General features: G+C 37.0%; 1 protein-coding gene and 1 long non-coding RNA gene across 4 annotated transcripts in view; one reads left to right on the forward strand and one right to left on the reverse strand.

The window, feature by feature from the left end:
* Positions 1–4,497: 4,497 nt before the first annotated feature.
* RGS17 (regulator of G protein signaling 17) overlaps positions 4,498–25,805 on the reverse strand; it is a 61,041-nt gene continuing 39,733 nt past the window's right edge. For 2 of the 3 annotated variants that reach the window (XM_025174936.2, XM_007441067.3), the window contains exons 3-5: positions 13,549–13,638; positions 8,531–8,765; positions 4,498–7,219 (exon numbers count right to left, since the gene is read on the reverse strand). In XM_025174936.2, coding sequence (XP_025030704.1) covers positions 7,031–7,219; positions 8,531–8,765; positions 13,549–13,638 — 514 coding nt within the window. In that variant the 3' untranslated portion in view covers positions 4,498–7,030. The remainder of the gene's footprint in view (positions 7,220–8,530; positions 8,766–13,548; positions 13,639–25,805) is intronic. The other variant, XM_025174937.2, reaches the window with a different exon arrangement.
* The window catches only part of LOC148217105 (uncharacterized), a 37,587-nt gene continuing 20,547 nt past the window's right edge, over positions 8,766–25,805 (forward strand). Inside the window, exons 1-2 of the long non-coding RNA XR_015796469.1 lie at positions 8,766–8,916; positions 15,543–15,652. This is a non-coding gene — a long non-coding RNA (uncharacterized LOC148217105). The remainder of the gene's footprint in view (positions 8,917–15,542; positions 15,653–25,805) is intronic.

Consider the following 25,805-nt stretch of genomic DNA (forward strand, 5'->3'; position numbering starts at 1 on the left):
CCTCTATGTATGAATCTAGATTGGTTATCTTCCAAATTTAGAGAAGACCAGTTTTAATCTGGTTTTTACGTACAATTTATTTCTGATGCACTATGGTACACAGGACTCTGAGATGGTTTAATCCCCATGGGAGCAGATTACATGATGTGTATAAAGTAATTTGGATTTCTAATTCAATCAGTAAATATTTACAGAGTAATTTCAAGAAAGGCCCAGTATCAGAGCTCCTGAGGAAACCAGTGCTCTGCTGTTGACAGATCAGCAGGTGATCAGTGTCTGTGGAGAATTGTTTCTTATCCCCTCCTGGGAAGTCTTTTTTTTTTCCCCAAGTAATGATTGCAAAAAATAAAATCATTGGAAATAATTTATACCCTCTCACTAGCTTGTTTAAATTTTCCTTGGATGGAGAAACCCAGGCAAAACAACAAGGAATGAATTTGAAAAGATTCTTTCAAAAAGGAGGAGTCACTGCAACATGCCAGGCAACTGCTTAAGCTTCTTAATCTTCTTTCCATCCCTCTGTAATTATTTAGGGGGCTGCAGGCCAGTACCAGATTCCCAGGACTGGAGTTCTGTCTCCAACCACAAAAGAAATCTGCTCAGGTTTGTGGTCCTTGGGATATGTCTCTTGGATGCCATAAGGATTGTCGCCTAAATGGACTGTGTTCATATCCTCAGCCACAGAAGATCAGTGTGACCTTGGGCCAGTCATCTCTCTCAGCCCAGCCTATCTCCCAGGATTGCTGTGGTGGGGACAAACAGGAGGAGGAGTGACTACGTATGCTGTCATAAGCTCCTGTGCAAAAGGGTTAGGGTTAGGGTTATATACTCTATATATATACTCTCTCTCTCTCTATATATATATTATATACTCTAGTAAATAAATCAAATGCTAAGTTTGATTTAAATGGATGATCTAGTTTGTGCTTGGAAGCTAAACAGGGTTGGGTCTGGTTAGTACTTGGATGAGAGACCTCCAGGGAGTTCTAATATGAGGGGCTAGACTGGGTAATGAGAATCGTCCCAGAAGAAAACAGTGGCAAACCACTTCTGTACTACTGCCAAGAAAACTATCTCGGTGTGTCCATGAAGTAACAAGGAGTTCAGCTTGTCTCAAAAAACACTTGACCCTGGATTCAGCATTTTCCTACTTCTGTCTCATTAAAAGTTAAATTGCAGTGGCAACAGTTGGACTTCTTGAGGCCACAATGGCTCAGAGTTTGTTCCATAGCATGCAAGGCTAGATCTAGGACAGAGGGTGACAGCAGGGTGCCAACAGAGATTTGCCTTGCCATTCCTCAGACCCCCTCATCCACCTGACTTCATTGTTATAAGATTCTCTTAATTCAGCAAATAAAGAAGGAACAGAAAACTGGTATGCTGCAAAGCAAAGCACCTGCCATATCGAGGCTTCTGTGAGATCTTAAATGATAAAAATGCTGAGTGGCTCTAGCCTAGTGCCTTCTTTTGAAGGGTGCTTGTCCAGAAAAAAAGACAACACTGAGCAGTTCAACCTGGAGTAACCTTTTGAGACAAGAGGTGGCAGGGAGCAGCTTCAGTAGTTTGCCTTCTTCTAAAGGGTTTTGTGACTGGCAATGGCCACCGTGGCACCATGTTGTGAACGGGCAACCTCCCCAATGGCAGCTGTTCTGTGAGAGTGCAGGTGACACATTTCCAAAATTAAAAAAAAGGATCCCACCTCCTACTCTTAAGGAACTGCCTATTCCAGATATAGTATAACCTCTTACCTTGCAATACAACATCACAACTATAGAGATTGTGGTTCAAACAAAGAATACATTCTGAAAAGATTTCATTCACTTGCAAAACCCAAATGGAATGTGATTCCTGGTAACTTCATGGACATATCCATGGACTTTTCGTGACAACAGGACAGAATTCATTTGCTTAACAATCAGTCAATCATACATCATTCCTGTTCATACTAAAACTATACCCTCCCGTAAGTTAATTTTTGAAAAGGCTCATATTTTTTCCCATAACTCAGAACTTTTCTGAAAGTATGAATTCATTAAGGGATTAACATCTATGGCTTAACTGTTGAATAAGCAACAAATAGGTTTCGTGTTGCCATATGATGATTGTACCATGCTGGAAGATACTAACACCTTGGGCATTTCATTTTCCCTCTTTTACACAATTGGGGTATATTGGAAACTTTAAATGAATTGTTATTAACAAAAAAAACAATGCCTCCTCCACACCCCACTGAACAGTCCCAAATTGATGGGACTCTTATTTATCTAGTAACCACAGAATGCTTATTTATTTAGTAAGAGAAGAAATGTGATATGAAGTGGTACCAGTATGGAGGGAGGGAGGGACTACAACTTAGACCCCAATTTTCACTGATCAGAATTCTCTCTCCCTCCCCCTATTATGTCCATGAAAAACCTTGTCTGTGGGTTCAGGGCCCACCAGAAAGACATGGGAAAAGACAATGGGGTCACAGCCTGTAGAAACACCAATTGCACTTGGATGAATGAGAGACACGAATGACATTTTCATGACCAGTTGTACATATAATTTAGTCACATTGATCTGTTAATCAAAAGCATTATATTTATTTTATATATTTGTGATCTCATTAAAATCCCAAAACAAGAAGTAAATACATCTTCAGTCTATTTCTGCCTGTAGTAAGTATAATTAAGCAATTCATTTATATTAAAATTATTGTATAGTACATGCACAATAATCATTTTAGAAGTGTAATCATTGGCTGCTCATATTTTGCAAATTGACTGAGAGCAATGAGATTATGTTGTTTAAAACACTGTCAATATTACTTTCAGAAAACTGAAAACAGGTATGCAAAAGTGGAATGAGATAGATTTGGCTATTCCTCTTAGTTGCAGAACGTTGACATCAACAACAACCTTTGTTTTTGTATCTCTTTAAATGACACAGGGTTATGTAGTGTGGGTGTATACATATATTTCCCATATGGATTTAAAATATACATTCATTCCTAGGAAGAATATATAAAATACAGAGTGTTCAATAGGCCAACCTATAAATCCAGTAACATTCAGGATTTAGGCTGATATGGTAACATAGTCTCATTGCAACAATATATTTAGAAATTTCTGAAACAGTTCAAATGTGACATCTTGTTTCCCCTCCCACATAATTACCAAATACTCATAAAAGGAAGTCCAGTACCATAATTCTAGGCGCTATTGTCAGGCCCTCATATTTATATTTTGTTAAGGTTCCTCAGGAAAGTTATCCTGTCAAACTGACATCTCCCTCGCTATAGTAAAAGTATCTTATAAAGATAGCTTCTGGTTAAGAGGTCACCATCAAATAGTAACATTAAAAATATGAAGTCTCAATATTGAAAGTTGAATACATGCGATATTCTCTAATTACATAGATCTAGTTGTGCGCACCAGAGATAGTCGTGTCTCAAACACCGTAACAAACCAGAATCCACATCATATAAATATGTACAGACAGAGCTATATATGCAAAGAGTACCATAGGAAATGTAACTTTCACTGCGGTGTTATAGATACGTAATACCTCAGTTATTTCAGTTCTTATTAAGAAAAAAATGAATCTTAAACTTATTTCATTATGAGAATTTCACAGTAGGAGGAGGGAGTTCTTTGCTTTTTTTTTTCTTGCTACCTTCTCCTTTAGAAAAAAAGGTGGTTTTTGTAAACATCTTCAAAGATATGATTCTATCAATATACCTTTAAAATTTATTCATAATGGTAAATTACTAACCAACATGAATAAAGTATATCATAACACAATAACACTTTCAGATAAAACAGGTATTTATTAAAAGAATGTCCTTTATAAATAATTTGTCTTGCATTTTAAACTACATTTTCATACACGACAATATTTAAAAGTGCTGAGTATGGTAGGATAGTCAGCAAACGCCAGTGTAAACAGACCTTTTATTTTTTCCTGCTTTGCAGAATTTTCTCTTACTTTTTTGCCTTTTTTTTTTAAAATCCCATTTTGTCAAACACTACAATAGTTAAAAGAGTTGCATAGGGAACAAAGAATAGCCCTTTTTTACAAAAGTCTTGTCTCCTGAATTCTGTATAAATTACAAAACCAAAAGAGCTTAAGAAATGGTTAGCTAAATTGTCCATGTCTCCCCACCCCACCTCTAAGCGTACAGATTTCAAGTATTGTAAGTAAAGTAATACATATATTCCCCACCACACACACTTCTGCCCTTTGACACATGTTCAATAAATTAAATATGAAGAGGTAGTGAAAGAGGAAAAGAATGAGTCCCTTCCAGAACAAATGAATGGCATAATCACTAGCAAAGAAGGAATTAAGCTGGGGAGATACAGCTCTCTGGACGGTAGAACATCAAGAGATTCCAGTATTATGCTAGCTTGCGGGGAGGGGGAGGACTGCTGGCACAGATGTTGAGGACTAGAATGAAACAATCCAGTGCTTAAGATAACATTAAGCACTGGATTGTTTCATTCTAGTCCTCAACATCTGGAATGAAACAATCCAGTGCTTAATGTTATCTATATACTAAGTCCTTTGGCCACTGCAACCACAGAGGCCAAAGTTCACAACCTTGCTCCAGCAAAAATTCCACTTCAATGAATGAAACTCAGCATGCTTAGTGAATACATCCACATTATGATGTAGACGAACTCAGGAATAATTTGCAGACAAGCAGCTAACTTTAGAGAACTTAATTCTATTTGTTTAACACCCTATCTTCATCATCAACAGCAACAAGAAGTTAATTTCAGGGAGAAGAATCAGTTTATAGAATGTCTCTAACCATCAAGTCCAGAATTCATAATAATAATAATAAACAATATCTTCAATATGCATGTTTTGTGGCCTCTTAAGAATTCTTCAAAGAAAATCTCAAGACTGAGTACTAATATGAATAGCTTTGAAGAAAGGTTTTTTTGCTTGTTTTGCTTAGAAATTAGCTATTTATTTTTAAAGTTGCAAGCTCGTATGGAAATTGGGATGATTATTATTTTTCTTTAAAAAAAGGTAGCTACCCACAAAACTGAACTAGCAGCAAAGAAGGGGATCCCCAAGGGACTTTTCAATTGCACATTTACAATAAATGGGAGTTCCACAAGAGAAAAATAGCTCTTGGCCAAACCCACATTCATTCTAGGATGGCTTGTGCAAAAGATTGCCCCAGACAAATTAAACTCAAAGTAAACAGAGGACCACATATTATCTTCCTTTTTACTAGTGCTTAGATTTTTTTTTTTTAATTTTAAAAAGAAAAAGAAAAAAAGAACAACTCTTGCCACTGTTTTTGGACCAGTAGGTTTGAATTTAACATTCATTAAATCTCCACAACTTTGGCCCATAAATGAACCCTTTAATATTAGAAGGGCCAGAAGATATTCTTCCTTAGCCTTTCCTTTAAAAAATATGTTTCAGTTTGTGAAAAACACACACATTTTCCCTTTCACGGGATAGAACTTTTAAGAAAAATGAATGTATAGACAAATGCTAGTCTTCAATGTTGACCAAAATGCTACATTTATGCATTTTAAAAAATTCACCTTTTAAATTAAAAACATAATTGTTTTTAGCCTTGATTCTGTGTATGGAAGATTTTTTTGTTTTGTTTCTTTTCTTTTGCTGAATTACATAACATTACACAACAATTTTAGATAACTGGATAGCCAGTCTTTAATAAATCCATTACAGTATCTGACATCTGAAATATACATTGATTATCTGTTCTCATAACAATTATAAACAATGTCAGCTTATAGACTGTGTCTCTCCATTTGATTTTTTTCATGTAGCTTGTGCTTTGATGTTTGTTGTTAGTTTTGACATTTCTGTAATGAAAATACCACAATTTTGGCAGTCAATAACCAGAGGAATCCTCTGTTTTGAATTTTAAATAAATGATGATAAATAACATATACTTCTTACTCTCTTTCTTACATAGAAATGTTGTCTGTCTTACATAGCAATGGATTTTTCTCCACAGAACATGGGGAATAACATTGCTAAACCTTAGGACTAATTGCTGTCCGTGTGTGTGTTTGTGTGTGTGTGTGTCTTTTTAAAAAGCCAGAATGTTCTCTGGTTCGCTCCAATAATCCCTATTTGTGTACCATAAGACCATATTGCACACAATGTTCTTAAATATAGATATAATTTATGTTGTTGGATTAAATATTGCAACAACTATGTGATAAAGTGAAGCAGTTTTGCTTTGCACATGCAGTGTGAGGATACACAAGGAAACTCTTCATTAAAACGACAAGAACATCATTGTAATCTTAACTGCAGGTGTAAAAGTGTGTGAATAAGTGTGATTTGGCAAATCTACTTTCCCTCCCTTCCAAAATCAAGAATGAAAGACCTTGATAAATGTAGACAAAGACCATTGCGTGTATTTGTTTGCTTCACAGTAGCCTGAGTAGTGCCAAACTGTCGTTCTCCAGGAACTCAGTTCCAGATGTTATTGAACTACTAAGGTGAAGACAGATGTAATATAAAAAGAGCTCTCAGTGCATCCCTCAGCTCTGGATGAGCCCAACTTCCCATCAGAATCTGCAGCTGAAATGGCAGCCATGAAGACCACTGACTTAAAAACTGGCACACTTTCCAGTCTTGTCTCTCTCCCTACCCCATTGTTTCCCTGTCCACCCCAAAACAAAAGGATGGATGAACACTTGGCCATTTATCTGTTTGTTTACTGCCTTCTTCATTTAAAAAGGAAACTCTTCTTAAAGTGCAAAATTGTTCCAGCTATTGCAGGGGAGGTTTCTTGGTGACATCATGGGGGTGGGGGGCTCAGCAAATCAGCACCATGCACAGCCGGCTTCTGCTTCAAAGGGGCAGGACCGGTTTTTCCAGAGCTCGACCCTGGAGAGGAAAGGTATATTTTGGACTAAATGCAGTGAAGGTGCTTCCAGAGCAGCCCTGTTGCTTTAAAAGTGTTACGTCTGTCTTCATCCTAATAGTCCTTCCCCACCCATCCCCCAAAAGCTAAATCAAGATTTCAGTCCCCAAATTATTTCTAAGTCTCAGAAGTAGAGCTCCTTGTACTTTCAAGAAGAGATTTATATATCTGAGAGTTCAAAAACCTAGGGAAAGAGTCTCTGTGCATTAATGTGTAGATTTGAAGTTGAGCATCTTCATACATATGAGGATTGGGGTCCAACAAATTTCTGTTGATCACTTCTCGTACCCGTGAGTCTAAGCTAACCTAAGGAGGAGAGGAAAAGATGATGAAATTCTCACTTTGAGGAACTTACACAGATCAGTCAGCATAATTTTAGATTAAGTACAACTGGACTTATTGGGACTTTTCTTATAAAGAATTATCTTCATAAACCCAGTTACAACTGATAGGCAATATGCATTCTCCTGGGTGTCTTCAAATCAATGAAACCAAAATTAAGTCTATAAATTTAACTTGTCTGAACTAAAGAGACATTTGTCTTAGTGTAACATGATTACAACACTGATGTTAAATAAAATATCCTTTAGGTTCAGGACACATATACAAACCACATTCCCACCAAAATCAAATTACCATTGAATCTTTAACTGGGAAAATGTTTGTATTTGCCTTGGCACCAAATACCATATTTTAGTTCTGAAATTTTCCATGAAATCATACACTGAAATAAACACTAGTATTCATTGGAAGGCGTTGAAGCAATGATTTTGAAATGTGGAGGCTAAACAGTTGCTGTCTTGTCTTATACAATCTTTAAGAGAGTTAAATCTGCTACCTATGTTTAATATAATATGTGCAAGACAATGTGGGTAATGAATAATATGTTACAGTAAACAAAGAACCAAGTAATCTCTTAATGGATGCCAGACGAAATTACATTAAAAATGTAAGGCTACACTCCTAAACACTTTTACTATGAAATAAGCCCATCTGAACTATGTTTGGATCCAGAGTTTCCCTTCACGAGTAGAAAGAAATCCAGCAGTGCCTCCTGTTGAAAGAAACGGAAGGGCGAGAAACAATGTTTTCTGGGGATACAAAGGCAAATGGGGGAAGGAATAGCTGGAAATTGCCCGTCCTTACTTCAGAGTTTTGCTCATGGGAACTCTGGGTCCAATGCAAAGATCCTACTGTACACATATTTAATATATACACACACATACTTACACACACACACACACACACACACACACACACACTGTACCCATGTTTCCATGGCTGAGGGTAGAATTGAACCCGAGTTTAACCTCTAGGTCAATGTTTCTCATCTTTGGCAACTTGAAGATGTATGGACTTCAGCTCCCAGAATTCCCCAGCAGGCCATGCTGGCTGGGGAATTCTGGGAGTTGAAGTCCACACATCTTCAAGCTGCCAAGGTTGAGAAACACTGCTCTATGATTACCCCAACAGATTGTTCACTATACCACCCTACTATCCATAATATGGGTAAATTTTTCTGACAAAGGTGGTGAGGAATACCCCAAATTTATCACATTGTACCCGCAAACACAACATTGTGCACATCCAATGTTCTTCGGGGGTTTTAAATACTACCTCTTTTGGCGATAGTATAGAGATGTAGTCTTCGTATATAAGTCTGGCTTTTTCTTCGACAGTTTCCTTGTTCTGTTCTTTTTTCAGGTCTTCACACGCTAACCAGAAGAGCAGGTTTTCTTCACTATACTCTGTTCGAAGAAATTCTCTGAAAATATTCCTGCCGGCTGGTGTTTTCATCATCTTGTCAAAATTTTGAGCCCAAGACAGAATTTCATCAGCGGTGGGATTTTGGCTGCAAAAAAATAACCACAAGGACAACACCACAAAGGGATAAATTAATACAAATATTGTCATTCAGCAGTTTGTTTTGCAGCTGGTTTTGTATTGCTCGATGGGACTTATCCCAATGAAGTAGACACTGTGTTGAAAACCTGAGTCCTAAGGTAGGCCATATTATTTAAGCTTGTCACAACTAACTTGTTTTTCCAGAATTCATCTCTCCTTGGCCAATCTGTGTAGTCCACAACCTCACTGAATGTTGTTTATTCTCCATGGGACTTTGTTTAATAGTGTGAGAAAAATGAATCTTTGGGTGAACTCCCACTAACTTCTGGTGGGGTCCCCCTCCAGTAAGTACTGCTCAATAAACACTGCAGTGAAGCCTTGATTATTCTGCATTTGTGTTCTGCGTTTTGATCCCACAATAGTACAGTAATAGCAGACTGAAATGTCTTCCAATGTCCCAAAATATTTTTCCCTACCAAACATTTCCCCACAAGAATCACCCTGTGAGGTAGGTTGGGCTGAGTGACCCAAAGTCACCACAGAATTTCCATTGGTGAGGATGTGCTAGAATCAAGATCTCCCTGCTGCCAGTCCAACTTCTTAACCACTGTACCTCATTATCCTGTTCAGTTTCAATTTTGTTCAGTGGTATTTTTGAGTTTACTTTATTGTTATGAGGCAGTAGAGGGTGTTGATACTTTTTTTAAAAAAAATTTCCTCTATTAGCTAGCTCTCCATCACTTTGCAGCCTGCCTGACTGCCCAAAACACAAGACATGGAAAGGGCTGTCTGCTAATGCGTTTCTCTGGGACTTAACTAAAGCAGAGGGAGTCAGAAAAACAGCCCTGGAAGGTTTTAGAGTGAAATGCAGGACACCTTCTAACTTTCCTTTGAAGAGGCTCTGAAAGGGATTTCTCTTTCTTCCAACTGGATTAAAATATAATAGGCGATACAGGAAAGATGCTCTGCACAGTGTGAATTACGAGTCGAAGCCCACCAAAATAAATGTGCATCTAATCAGTGAGATTGCTAGGGCATCGATATCGATGTTCAAGTCTAACGACAAATTCTCTTTCAAGACTGGCACCCAGTGAAATATTATAAGGCTGCTTGGAATGGAAGCCTTGTAATAAAAAGCCTTATGTGTTGCCTTTTAATTCTTTTCAGCAAGAGCATGAGGTAGAAGCTGTTGGCAGCCAAAAAGAAATCCCAGTGAGCTAGCAAAAATACTCATTAGATAATGAGTATTTCACACTCATGTGTTTCTTTTCGACATTGATCCCAGGATTCCCATGGCTCTCTTTATTTAGACCTACTGACTTGAAGGATACTTTAATTAGCATGTGTTTGTTTTGGGAGGAGAAATTCTAGATGTTTCCAGAATATAGAGGAGGAAATGGGAGGACAGTCACAGCTAATCCTCAACTTGAGTTCACTCTTTTCACTTTGGGCTATGCTTGAACTACTGACTTAAAACGTTACTGTGCAACAGGCGCCCGAAACCCTCCAACCCTATTCAGGTATCTGCTTTAACACCCATAATGGAAACAGTGAGATTGTACCCACGTGTGCTTCAGAATGACTTGAAGAGTCTCTATCAGTGTGTCTCAACCTTGGCAACTTGAAGATGTGTGGACTTCAACTCTCAGAATTCCCCAGCCAGCATGGCTGGCTAGGGAATTCTGGGAGTTGAAGTCCACACATCTTCAAGTTGCCAAGGTTGAGAAACACTGGTCTATAGGTACCCAGCCTCTAAGACATATCTATGCAATTGGGGGCTCAGTTTATATTGTGTAGTTTATAGGCACACTGATTCCTTCGGGCTACCATTTGTCCTGCACAGATCTACTATGGGCCTACTACCAAGAAAGTCCAAGATTCATTCCCAATGGAATTCATGATGGAATGATGAGAATTCCTTAATTCTAAGTGCCCTGATCATTGTTTTTGGAACAAATACCTCTTAACATGTCCCTTTACTTTGGTCTGTTTATCTTGGCTTTTAATAAAAAATAAAACATCTTTCTTTCATTGTGGGAGAAAATATATTGTATATAATAAAAAGAAGTGGAAAGATTGATGATGTGCAATAGATTTGTTTAGCTTAAGCTCTATGTATGTTTTTTATAATATTCACTGTATGTTTTTATAAATGAATAGGATGTTCATGTGTTTTAAAACCAAAGTTTACATCCAAATATGCATTGCAAATCTTTAAATTAATAAGGCAATGTTATGGTTGTTTTGGCACTTTAATTTTTCTGTCTGTTCTTGATTATTGGCACCTACTGGCCAATTATTGTTATTATGGTTAGCAGTCAAACTATAGGGAATATAATAATCATGGATCAATAGATAGGGAACGGTGAACTTAAAGATATAAAAAATCACCATATATTCCATTGGGACCAAACTTGGATGCCCTTCTCCTATCTGACTTTGTAATGGCATATTGACATCAGGCACACTATTGTTCATCATTCCCTGATCAGTTTCTGAATTTGGATGCTTTTATGCATCAGACTTTGCTGTTGTGTAGTCTACTGACTTTATCTTTTCCAGATCAAAAATCCATTCAAAGCATCTTTTCAAAAGTATGCTGATGGACATTGCGTGCAAACCGCTGTAGTTATGCTTTTAAAAATAGTTTAAATTGGGGGCATTTAGATTTTAAAAGTTTATATTTGGGAAATGTGTCAAAGGACAAGCAGGAAATTTGTGTTTTTTTAATAAACATTTCTTGGGAAATTGATATTAACTGTTATATAAATTAGGAAAAACATGTGCAAAATCTATATGTAAGAGGACGCAAATGATATATATATTTTTTTGCATTTAAAACATTCTAAAAAAAGACCGCTGAAGTTGAAATACTCTCCTGATAAAGTGGCCAATAAAGAAGACAGTATTGTTAGTAATTTGTAGTATGCAGTCTATAAAATGTCTTAGTAGGTGGCAATAATTGCCCAGTTTTTGTTTGGATTTGGAAGCTAAACAGGGTTAACTCTGGTTCATACTTGGATGAGAGGTTATGATAGAATTCTAAGAATGTAAACTAAGCTGGGAAGTTAAAAAAAGAACAACCTGAAAGAAGGCATGGGAGAATCAGTTTCTTATTGTTGTCAAGAAAATAGCAAGGGTGTGTCCTTTTAGTCAATGTGAGTCAAGCTTGATTCGAGGGTATTTTTACCTTATCTTATATGCATACATCAGGACTTCTGATACATGAATGAACAAATTTTAAAAGGTATATTACAACTTATTTGTATGGAAAAAATAGATTATCCAAATAGTATAAAGGACCAAAAAATGAATCCCTGGCAGTAGATAATAGAGAACTGCTTTGAAACTAGACGTTGTGTTACAGAAACATACATTGTCCACAAGATGGCACTGTGCTGAAGTGCAAAGTCAGAGAATGAAAATTGTAAACACAGAACAACCATTTCATTTACATTTTAAGAAAAGTGACTAAGTTTTCAAGCAGTTACGACTGAAAATGTATCACTGGGATATTAATATGATTAAATAGGGCAGAATTATGCCAATAAACACAAATGAGAAGTGAATGCACCAAATGAGAATTGTTATAATTTAATGAAGGAAATGAGGAGTAATTCTCTGCCCGAGAATGAAATGTTGGAGGGAGCCTATGAGAAATGTTTCTTGCTATAACAGTTATATGAATAAGTATTTCCTGCCTTCCAAAAACCTCACCTGAATCCAAATGTTTGTGTAAATCTTCTATCAGTGATAAAACTGATAGATTCAAGCCGGAAGATCTCCTATGATTATTTCTTGTTCAGATAATCATCAACAGGGATTCACAAGTCTTGTAAGTTCCGTTAAATAAAATCTCTGCCTTTAGAGAACTTTAAACATTGCCTCCATTCTTATTGGCATATTGTTAAAGTAAGCTATTTAACAAGCCATTGTATGTGGCTGTATGTATGCATTGTATCTATGTAACCCTTCTATGTCTTAAATACTCTTTTATTGTTATGGAAGACAAGCTTATTCTGGGTATTCTGGGCATTATAATTACACAAGTTAATTTATTATTAACCCTCCCCACATTTTTTAAAAATATATTACTTTATGAAATGAGCAAGGCAAGCAGATGAAAAACCTAGATTTCTGGCTGCATTTTATATGATTTGTTCCTATGTATGAATACTCATAGGGAAATCTCTGTGGATTTAAAATCAGATAATGCATACAGCCACTCATTGTTTAGCAACTACTTCAGGTAGCGACCATTTGCAATACAGCGGTAATAAATGGTAATTAAAAAAATCATTTTCTGACCCAAGTATGCATTTATGACAACAAACTCCTTCAGTGTGAAACTGACTAAGGACTGGTCAGTTTCAGCAGCAGCAGGAGGCAGGAGTGTTCCAATCAACTAATTAAGGTCACAGAGCTGAGTTGTTATCTTGTGGTTAGTATTTTTTAGGGAAGTGCTGTGTTGTGGAGAAAAGCAGCTCAGGAAGAAATAGCTTGTTTAAGCAATCTCTGGGTCTTGTGGGGGGGGGGAGGGAAAAACAACAACAGGTCAGGTACAAGATAAGGTATGAGAGAACTTTATCTGAATGAGAAGGCAGCAATCTGTGATCTTCCCAGCTCTCTCTCTCTCTCTCTCTCTGCGCGTCCTGTGTTCGCTTAGCAACCGTTATGCTTAACAACCAAGTTGTTGGAAAGGAATGTGGTCGCTAAACAAGGAGAGGGTACGTAAGAATCAACCTCAACGCTTTTTTCAGACAACTGAGGAACGCAAATGAAAAACTTACCACTCTTCAATGACCTGGATGCTCTCCAGTTTGCTAGTGTGCGTCGGTCTTCCCGTGCTGTCCCCTCTGTCTTCATTCCTAACAGTGAGGCTGCAATGTAGTACAACACTTTATTTTGTCTAGAGAAAATTAATGTAAAATAATGAATGTAAAACATATAAAACAAGCCAGAGCTTTAAGAGAAATGGCAGGGTCAAAGCGAGACTTTCCTGATAGCAAATGCAAGGCAATGGTTGACACCCCCCCCCCCCGCCAAGAGGTTTCCCTGGTCTTGCAAGACTCCAACTTATTTCCTCAACTGACATAAAGTCAAGAGAAAGAGAATATGTCTTTTTATAAAAATAAGTACAATTTCCATAACATTTCATTCAATAGGGCAATTAAGACACTCCGATATATCTTTCTATCTGTATGAAGTAAAATCAAATGCACAGATACATGCTGAGAAAGGAAAAGTATAGGTATTTTATCTTGCCCTAATTCAAGACTGAGTGGTAGAATTAAACCTCCATTACATAAATTCTAAGTGAGGCATTTTTTAATATTTTAGTAGCTCTAATTTAGCAGTGCTGTTAGTCAGTTCATAACTCCTCCGTTGCACTGGCACTGGCCTTTAATTTCCAAAAACTGAAGTCATAACATTTCCCTTTCTTTCCTTTTGAAAGGGGCTTAGCCTTTTTTTTTTTTTAAAGCAAAGCTGATCTGTGTCTCTGCTTAATTCCCATCCTTTAAGCTCCTTACACTGCCTAATTTGTATTTTTATACGGCAGGCAGATATAATGTAAGGGAGTGACAAATGCCATTTAAGATAGGACTCGCTGTCCCTATGCTGTGCAATTGGTTCTCTTACACATTTTGGACCCCCCAGAATCCAGGGAAGAGGGGAGAGATGAGGATCCTGGAGGCAGGATGGGAAACTGTCTGCCTCAGAGCTGTAGTGTTAACCCTGCAAATCTGTCTTCAGTGTTTTCACTTACACTACAGTGGAACTGGGAGTTAACTCTGTTACTGAAAGTCTGCTGAAGAGATCCCCTTTTGGCACAAATGCCACGTGCGGCAGTCCCCATAATTCACAGAGATAGGCTGAGACTGGAACAGAAAAGTCGTGTTCCAGAAGGACAGTGTAAAGAACAAATCAATTGAGATCACAGAATGCCAGCCCGACATAATGTGAATATATGTTGAGGTCCAGATGTTAAGACTGAGGATAAGAAAAACCATCTCCAGTCTAAACTGTCTTATCCATTTGTGTCAAATGGAAAAGTTGTGTTCAATGTATATCTATAAGGAGTCAAATTATTATCCAGAAGGTAAGAACAAGGGGAAAAGGTACCACAGAATTCCCTTAGCAATATGAGGAGCTTGTCATAGAATGATTGATGACATTGCCCTGAGAGTTAATCAAGATATACATCATTTTAAATGAATAAAATAAATGCATCTAGCTGCCTGGGATTGTTTTTTGTTTGTTTGTTTTTGTTTTAATATTATGATGAGAGGATTCCTTGGCAGAATGAGTTCAATATATACCGGTCGAATGAATAGCATTTTGACCCATAATTTTTTCAGACCAATAGAAATTTGTTTATTTTTAAAAAACAACTACTTTCAGTTACTAGATCTTGAGAATAGGAATGTGTTTATATTTTTATTATTGATATTTCTATGCCACTTCACTCCAAACAGATCTGAGCAAAAATAAGCATGAAAACAGCAAAACATAATGGCACAATCCAACAGGGACAGATCCCAAACTTAACATCCTCCCAATGCTCTCTACTAGACCCGGATTCTTACTTCTCTGAAGAAGCTCAGCACAGAAGTAATGGTCCATACGTATGGGGGCATATTATTCATAAGATAATGTCTTTGTCCAAATGCCTAATTCTTTACTACAAACCTGAGTAAAAACAATGTTCTTAAAACCAACGTAGCTTTTCGATAATAGTTGCTTACCAAATTCCTTAATTAAATCTCTATAATTATCTTTATAGATTACAGTGGCAATGGATGGACTGATGGAAATCTTGAAGGACCAGGTTGGGGCAGATCATCCTGGAGAAAGTTATCTATGTGGTCACTAAGAGTCAACACCTACTTGATGGTACATAATCAATCACCTTTAAAATCCCTATTGTGTTAATTTATAACAGAACAATGCTGGTGAATTTTGCTACCACTGAAAAATTGAATTTAGGATGATTTCTCTGAAGCATTTGAGGATTTCTCAAGAAATCAAAAAGAACTGTGGCAAGGTTAGATAATATTTAGCATGTGTAGAGTTTCTCACATCTGTCAGTCAGGCCTCTATAACTATCAGTCACCAGAATTCCAGAAGGTAAAAATTAAAACATGCAGAATAAAAGAAGATTAAAAAAATAACTAGATAACCAGTACGATTAGTTACAGTGGGTTTACAAGCAATAAAACTAAATTTGCCTTTCTCACATCTGGATATTCAACCTTCAGAAAGAGTAAATGTAGTCATTATACTTCTCATCAACCATGAAGATACTTAAAAAGTAAAAGGCTGAGAAGAAATGTATCTAGCAAAGGGTAAGGCTAGAAAATCTGGGGTTATAGATTCCAAATAATTTTACTTAAGACAAAAAGTTGTGCCTATTTCTGTGGATTCCTGAAAAGGACAATTACCTGATTTCTTTAACAGTGAAAATGAAAACATGGTTAGTCAGATTCTATATTACTTCTAACTGCATTTTGCTCTACTTTTAATTTTTTTCATTCACCCTTATTATGAACCCAAACATATTACCCTTGAGCCAAACAAAGTTCAATTTCACAAATTACGCAGACATGCGGTTCTTGCATCTATCCATCCATGTTTGTAAATTACTGAATGTCTTAAGGGGGCTAGGCTGACATTCCAGAAAGTAGAAGACGTAGATTAAGCACATATTAGGCACAAATTTTAAAAATGATCTACCACTTTAATCCTAAGGCTGAAGAGGAATTCTTTGTTAATCTTCATAACCAAATAAATGCTTGGCCCTTCAAAGAGAAGCTCAGATACAAAAGGATGAATTTTATGATAATCCAGGCACTAGCTGGGTTTGCCAGAAGTGCCTGCATAGAGCTGGTTGCATTTGAAAAGGGTCTGAAAATCTTTGGCTGATGTAGAACCTGATACTACCTGCCTTAGGCTATGGGTCACCACCCTCTCTGAATCAACTTCCCCATCCAATTCAAAGTGTAAAGCCCTAAGTGGTTTGGAATCTAATACCTGAGGGTTCACCTTCTACATACAATTTGCATATACGTTAAAATAATCAAACAATGATTGCTCCAATTACTGTCCCCTTGATGGTAGGTTTCCATAAGAAACATCATATTTCATTAACAATATGATTTTTTGTGGTGCTTCAGTATCAGGATGTTCCACCTTGGGAAGGTTTACATATTAGCAGCTGGACTATTTTCTAGTTATCAGTGAAGTTTTATTTTGATATTCAAACAGAATTTCTGAATAGCCAGGTCAATATAAAAAACTGACTTTTCACTTTTTGACAACGATTGGCTTTATGCTTGTTTTGCCACTTGTCATCTGCAATTTAGTAAACTCTAAAAATCTTTGGCTTCATAGCAGTATATTTAAATGTTTTAAAACAAATCACAGGCCAGTTTAATCTATTAAGCAACAACTGATCTACACTACTATGCTTGTAGCAACTCATGTCACTTTCCTTGTCCCCCATAATCTATACTTATGGCAAAGAAAGCTTCTGAACAGTTAATTAGCTTACAGGGCCACTGTTTTATTTATCATGATGAACCCTTCAAACAGAATTAAGAATGTATTTAGTTGTTTGCTAGATTTCTAATCCACTTTTACTCTAGAAGTTCAAAGCTGTGCACACTGCACTCCTAAATAATGGCTCCTATTAAATAGTGAATTGATTGAATAGTGAATTGATTTAATGTCAATAGGGACTGATGTGTGTATCAAACAAAGATCTCCATAAGCATTTTAAAAAGGTGGTAAACTAGCAGTCTTGTTCACAAATACTCATACTCCACCTTTGTAAACTTATTATTTTTTCCCCCCACTAGGTATGGGAGGTCTGGCAGGCAAGGTCTAAAAAAGATAGAAGTGGCTAGCAAAATGTGTTTGAATCTGCCCATATGTAAAATAGTCTGGCATCAAAAAACAGGATATGGCTTTTCTAGTAGATAACAATAAGACACATTTCCAATATCTTCTGACTTCTTTTTTTTTTGAGATACAGTATATTAATCTTCAAAATTTTAATATAAATAGCTAACTTTTCAGTCAGTCAAGACAATCTCTTCCACGTGCTACTTATACTTCAAATGAGCAAAAGCTGCATTTTCAAAGACTGCAACAAAAATTGCAAACGAAACAACAAAGCAAAGCAAAACCTGCTTTCCAGATTTTTTGAAAACCGTATTATACTGGTCAATGCAGCTATCAGTCCCACAATATGCTGTTCATTTATTGCCAGCTTTTGCATAGGCACATCATTTTTTTCAAGCTCTGATGCTTTTCAATGAGCCCTACCCTTAGTTGATGCACCCTTGATGCCCAACTGCATTCCAAGACTATATTTGCTTCCTTTTTTTAAAAATACCCATGTGTTATGTTAACATACATTAGGATTAAAAGCCATTATTGTATGCTAATCCACAGACAGATGGAATAAGTAGTAGTCCCCCATCTTCTCAACACTGTTTTCTCCTATCCTTCTCCAACCCTGAGAAATTGGGCAGGGGGAAGATTGGTATGCTGCAGGGAAAAGATGACACCATTCCATCAGTGGGGAGACTCAGTTAAATACTATAGATTAAAAAAAAATGGCAGGCTTTGAATCTTAGATTCAAAGGCAAAAATGTACACATATATCACTTGTCAGCAGCTCCTTCAACCAAGGGTGTCTTAGTAGATGTAGTGTATGCTGATAATGTGAGCTTATAATTTTAATAGCATATTATAGTAGTTTTAATTATTAAAGTAAACAAACAAATCCATGTGATGCAGGTCACAAACTCTACCAGATAACCAGATCAAGGAAGGCCGCTTGCCAGCCCTCAAGTTAATGATTAATATAATCCTCCACTTGATTGCGTTGTCTTCTGGTAACTCTAGAATTTGACTGTATTGAAAACCCATGTTTTGAAGCAAACCCTATTTTAAGCATGGCATTTAAGGAGCCAGTTTTAAAAACTCAACCAAAATAAAACTGTATTAGGGCTTTCTTTATCGCAAAAGTGCTCCAAAGTTTTTTTGAGTTACTAAGAGTTGAGTTCAACTGAAAGAAGTCTTTGCCCTCCCTAAATGGATAAAAATACAGTCAAACAACACACCAAATGGCATTCTAATACCTTACAGCAGTGTTTCTCAACCTTGGCAACTTTAAGATGTGTGGCCTTCAACTCCCAGAATCCTCCAGCCAGCCATGCTGGCTGGGGATTCTGGGAGTTGAAGGCCACACGTCTTAAAGTTGCCAAGGTTGAGAAACACTGCCTTAGACTAACTGAAAATGAACAGCACTTTTTAAGAGTGATGAAAAAAGGTTGAGAAAACTACTGGTTTATGTGGGCAATCATGAAGGAGCAGAAAGTGACTAGTTGTTTTGTTAAGGGGTCTCTGGCTATTTTTTTTTTTTTTTTTGATACCACCTGCTTTATTTTGCACATTGAGTCAGAGGTGTATATGGAAGATTTGCTACTCCTTAGCAGGCAGCAATATATCTGAGTCCTTGAACTGTGAGACAAAAACAGTATTAGATGTGTTCAGGCAGAGGACAGACAGCTCCCCCAATAGGAATGCTTTTAGTTGGATCCTTGCACTAGGCAGAAGATTAGAACTGATGATCAAAATGGCTCCTTCTCTTCCAGGTCTAGAATTTTGTGTGATTAATAATGCAAATTCAAGTAATCAACCATTCCTATTAGTTAATATGCATTTGACTGTTGGGAAATGCACACATTATAATTAGTTTCATTCATTTAGAGTGATCATGTTTTGAATTAACAAATTAAAAGACTGTTCCTAGAACATGTAACATCAATAAATAGCTAGCATGGCAATATACTGGAGCCCAAATCATAGGTTAATCATAAGGAGATATGCTATGAAAAGTATTTAGTGAATGCTGATACATTCATATATACAATGGGTACCAAAAATCAGGCCCTACAGACTATGTGTCATATAAATTACATTAATTGTTTGAATTGGTTGCCATTTTCTTCTAAACGCTTCCTTTCTCGTTTGACACATGGCCTTTGAAAATTCCTAAGTACAGTAAGGTTTTGCTGAAAAAAAGATTAATAAAGCATATTGTGATTGGCCTATGGGGCTAACATTTGGTGTACCCTGTGTATCACAACAGAATGAATAAAAAAACAGATTTGTGGAACTACAGTAAGTAATGCAAATAATTGGCATTGTATGTCAAAATATTTGGTAGCAACATATCCAGCACTGTTTGCAACCTTCTGAGTTTTGGGGCTTTTTTTAGATTTTTTTTTTTTATCCTACCTTTACTGTATTGTCATGTTTCTTGGTCTGGAGCATGCTACTATCACTGTGGCCCATTTTTTAAAACTATAAGGGGATGTGCATGCATTGATGTGAAAAGTAGTAGTAGTGGATTGGGAACAATAGGAGACAGGTGGAAAAAATAAGGTGGTAGGAGAAAGGGCTGAGTGTGGTTGCTTTGTAAACAGCTGGATTTTGAAACGTATGCAAAACAGCTGTGCTCCAGGCATGGGGCTTGTGCCCTGTGACTCTTGGTATTCCCTGAGAAAATGAATCCTTCTGCGGGATTAAAATACTAAGCATTAATGCACAGCCACACCAAATGTTAATACTGTGTCTATGTGTGTGTGTTCCCATGCTTTCTCTTGTCAGAAGGCAATATCTTATATAAATATTATTTGTTTATTTTATTTCTATATGGCTCTTCCTCCCACGAGAGGCCAGAACTGTGTACAAAGGCAAAAAATATAAAACAATTCAATAAAATAATCTATAGTAAAACAAGAAAAGTACACTGTTTAGCTGTTTAAATATTTAAATCAAAATTCAGTTTGATGGCAGACAGGTCTGGGAGCAGTTGTTACCCTGCCCAGTTGAACAGGATCTTAAGCTGTCCTTTGACAATTGGACAGCACCGGGGGGCTGGACTTCTTCCAGGAGACAAATAGACATATTTCAGTGTGTAATAAAAGAGGAAATGTGATCAAAAAGTGTGATTGAAAGAAGCAGGAAATGTGATCAACTTTGGCTTGGCAAACTCCTGGATTCCCATTCTGACAACTGAGTCTTAAAGATGATGCCTAGATTAGAGGACATGGGCCAAAGCTGACCCCCAGCACACCACTGCTATTACTAATCCGGATATGAAAGTATCCACAGAGAGGCCACTGCAAGATCTCCATTACCAGCAGTTTGCAAAGTGTCCACAAGCTTGTGGTGATGAGAACAGGCCTATGGCAAGATTTGGTTAAGCCTTACAGGATTGGGCTCTTTGAAAGCTTGAGGGGAGCCTAAATTAATCTTTCCTCCTGGTCCCTGTCTGCTGCCTGATCCTGTGCTCCAGATGCTGCCTTGCTGAATGCTCTCAGCCATGAACGGAGCATGATGGCTCCTCACACAGTCTGAAGGGAAAGTGATGGAAGTGCTGTGAAACCTGGCAGGTTGCTCTCCAGAATGTGGGAGTTCCCTCCTGGGCCAGGAGGGAACTACGTGAGGGCAGTAAGGGAGGTAAGAAGGAGTCCCCTTGTCCTTCCCACTCCATCACCCGAGACAAGTGGTTCATTATAGCGATTTAAGTACAGGTTGAAATAAGTGTTTCTTTGGGATTGACTGCAATTGAGTGTTATCCTACTGACAGATGGGCCTTTTATGAAACATAATTTCTTTCCAACATTTATTCGGCTGGAAAGGATGAAATCCATGAAACAAATGCAACTGTGAAAGAAAAAAAGAAAGGAAAAAAGTGGGTTGGTTAGGTGCTTAAATGAGAATAAACATACATTATGCGAGACACTAGGAAAGTTTCTTTAAACAGACCGAGTCTGTGTGGTGAAGGAGTATTTATATTCTACCAAATTTCTAAGAAGGGCAAAAGCTGACAGCAAAGCTTCTTTTTAACTGAAAGATTTCATAAGTTTCTTGGTTTATAAGAAAACAGACAGTCTTGAGAGACTTGCTTAATTCTACTTTTTCCAAAAATAGTGCTTTAGTTCCAAAATTCAAGACTGTTATTCGTGCTGTAACTGACATATTAAGCTGATTTGGAATGATATGTGGTTAGAAGATAAACCCTCTGCAAGTAGGAAATTAGGCCGTGAGATAATAAATTAGCCAAAAGTTTCATATTTCATCTTTCACTGCAGGGGCTGGATGATACTTTTTCATTATTTAGTTATCAAAGCACTAAGTTTTGCTCAGCCATTCAATAAAATCAGATGTGTGTCCCTGTAAAACTCATGACTTTTATTTTATTATTTGTAGTGATTTCTAGCTCCTCTGCTCCCAAATATTTAGCGCCCTAGTTTCAAAGGTTTAAAGATATTGAATTGTTATTTATACTACTTCATCAACAATTTTGAGAAAAAGTGCAATAAGTAGAACTCCAAACCACTGCATATATGTTGACCAGATAACCTGGTCTGGGTTACTCTAAACTTTTAAAAGAAGATTGTAATTTGAGACAGAATGCCATGGCCAGGTTTCTGAATGAGGTGCTAGGATATTCACTTAGGAACCTAGTGCTGACCAGCGTTTCTCAACCTTGGCAACTTAAAGATGTGTGGACTTCAACTCCCAGAATTTTGGGAATTGAAGTCCACACATCTTCAAGCTGCCAAGGGTGAGAAACAATTGCATTGACTGTTTTTCTGAACTAAGCCAGAATACATATAACATCCTAAAAATTAGGCCTGGATTGCTCTCTTCACACACTTTGTGAGCATATCCATCTGCTTCCCATTTTAACGATGTTCACATTAGATATTTAATTCTGGGAGTGTTATATTATTATATTTTGTATTTTAATTACTTTTTAATAACTAAATCTATATACAAAGCTTCAAGATGTTCTGGGCGTAGGAAATGATATAAAATTAAATAGAAATACAGTAAAGAAATGATCTGCAAAAATGATCAGAGAATGCTGTTTTAAAAAAAGATAGAACATTTAATTAATGAATTGTTGAAACATCCCATATTCCTGCAGAATATAAGCAGCTATACATAGAATTCCCACACAACTACCCATCACGGACACAACTGAGCACTGTGGCTCTTCAGCAAAATTGGCACCTGATGGCTCTTTGGATCGTGCCTCTGAACTGCTGCAGATCAAACTGTTTACACAGGCACAAATACAGTTGCCTGCTTGGGGATTCTTAATGAAATGTTTTTGAATGGCTGTTCTTAAAACATGCAGCAGAGATGTCCACCTAACTAAAACCACAGCATGGAATTTCTTCAGTCTTACTTTGAAAGATGGCCATGAAAAATGCAAAATCAAAATCTAGTCATTCTCATCAGACAAAAGAGGTTAATATTTTAATTATTTTTACCAAGCCTGATTACTCCATTTCAAAAACCCTTCCAGAAAAAGTTCCTCGATCAGGACTTGTATATTTGCAGAGTAAATATTTGACAGGTGGAGTGGCTTATAGGCCAACAACAAGGGCACCACACCCAAGTTGCTGAAAGTTGCTCAACTGAAAGGAGATCAAATGCGGCTCTGAACATAATCATTCTGATTCATGCCTAAGAAAACATTACCAGTATGTTCGATGAATTCAGTTTATTAGGAAGCCATCGATAAATATCTTGGTCACATTAAGTTGATGGATTCTAGGAATGCAACATGAATGAAAATAAATGAAAGGCAGCAATTGTTTCTGGAAATATATTCTAACTTTGGAATTGTTATTTGGGAAGACGTTATAGATGGAAACATACCATAATGTATTTTTAAGGTGTTCTGCTTTGCTTTTGTTTTTTAAAGGCAGGGGACATGTTCACTACCATCAGATATATCTTATAGCTTGCTGTCCTGGATGTGATTCTCCTACAATCAGACAAATTTCCTTGGATATGATTGTTCAGTGAACACCTGACAAGCATTTCTCCTTCAATTCTCTTACTCTCTTGCTTCTTCATCTGGTTGCATTATTTTCCAAATCTCAAATCTTTAACCTCATATATACCTTGGTGTTTTCAGATCTCCAAGGTTTACTCTTTCTTGCCTTAAATCTTTCTTTGTCAAAATGCCCAGCATTGGAGAAAAATCTAATCCTATGTAGGGGTATAGTTTAACAAGCAGAATACACACTAGTATTTTTTCTCCTTTTACTTCTACATGAAATAGTATCGTAAGGGAGCAACATAACTAATATTTTTGAAATCTTTTGAGACACAATATAAAATCTTGCTTCACACAAAGTAGGTCTGAAAAAGAGGCCCTGATTGTGCTCAATAGGTTGTGTTCTCAGTCCTAATGGATGTAGCAAATTTAGACTCTGTGTGCGTGAGAGAGAATGTGTGTAGTGTGCTTGTACCTCAGGCATCTCTGCAGAATAGTAAATACATATGCTGCAAATCCTGATTCATATCCTCATTTTGCAACCAGTAACACTTAACAACTTTGCTGAATGAAATACAAGGGTACTATATCATGGTAGTAAGCAGTCAGTTCACCATGTTCAGTCATAAATATCAACCAACATCGTAAGAGCTTTTTCTCTTCTATGTCAAATTGCCAGTCAAGTTGCTACTTTATAATTCTCACAGTTGTGTGCTCTTGCCAGAGGAAGAGGCCTAAATCAGACAGATCGGTTTAAAAGAAGCAATGAGAAAGCATGGGAGGATTCCAAATGGAAAACTGGGGGAGTAAGTGACATCACATGCATCATGACATCATCAGTGACACACATGATGTCATTGCAGTTTGTAATAGACATCTATGTATATATCTCAGCCCAAATCCAATTTGATGTCTGAGATGGAGCAATTGTATACTAAAAACTATTTGTGGAAGCATACATTATCAAAGAGGTACAAACACTGAGATTCTGGGGGAAACCAGCAACAGCTGAATTACGCTGCTTTGGAATAATCTGTTCATTTGATAATAAATATCACTAATGAAAACTATAAGGAATTAACTCAAAGATTTCAGGTTTTCAACTTTTGTACAGCTTCCTCAGTTTGAGTCCAGAATTACTGGAGCTTTTCAAATTAGCTATCAAGAAAGGAGTCTCCTAACCTCACAAAATAAAAAAAAAGTGCTTATATATAAATAGTCAAAGTAGAAGAATTCAGATAAATGAAACTGCTTAAGGATTTAATGAAGCTTTGCTAGGAGAGATTGAAAAAGATGAGGGCATCTATCATAGACCAACAAAGTCTTTGTGGCTTTGCTATGTACAACTTGTGGGTGGCGTTCAGCTTTATAGACACAAGTTGGTTAGTCTGCTGCTGGCTTTTAAAAAATGCATCCCATTTGAAGTAACGGACTGAAAATAGACAATAGTTTTTAAGAATGTTAAAAGAAGCATGATCGTTATGTGTTATACACCCCCTTCCAAATCAGTAAGACAAATGTAGAAGTGATGAGCTTAAATCCGTGCTTTCAATCCACTCACAGTTTAGAAAAAAAGTTTTGACTGATAATGTAGCATACATAGGCAGTCTAACTAAATACTGGAGCCTCAAAATTAATATAGATAGTGATATTTCAATACAAGAAAATGGTGAGGATGTCACTATTTCTTCTTTTTTTAAAAAAAAACCAGAAACTTAAAAATCTGGGTATAATTGTCAAACGTGTCCCAAAATTGCTGTAAAAATAATGACAAAAGCATGGATTATATGCCTTTTTGTAACTTTGTTGCCCCTTAAACCCATACAAGGGAAATATTCCTTTTAATAAATAATGTGTGTAACAAGGTCAGGAAGAAGAGCTTTCAGACTACCAGAACAGTATGAGGCAAAGAAATCAGTTTTGGGTTTGGTTTTCTTGCCAGCTGCTGACTCCAAATCCTTAGTTAACCCCCAGAAGCTGTTGGGATCACCCAGTTCCAACAGTGGTATGCTACTGCTAAAGGCCCAAGAAAATCCATTCCTGAAGCTGATGCCAAGCTGGATGAAAAAGCTGTTTGTCATTTTGAAGGCCAGGGATCCACAACCAATTTAGAAAAACTGCGCTCTCGCATCCTACAGCTAAGTATCAACCTCTCTCATTTTTTCACTC

Source organism: Python bivittatus, unplaced genomic scaffold, assembly GCF_059951505.1.
Source record: "Python bivittatus isolate LINGU-HERP-01145 unplaced genomic scaffold, Pbiv_v1 ctg000020_np1212, whole genome shotgun sequence".
Lineage (NCBI taxonomy): Eukaryota > Metazoa > Chordata > Lepidosauria > Squamata > Pythonidae > Python > Python bivittatus.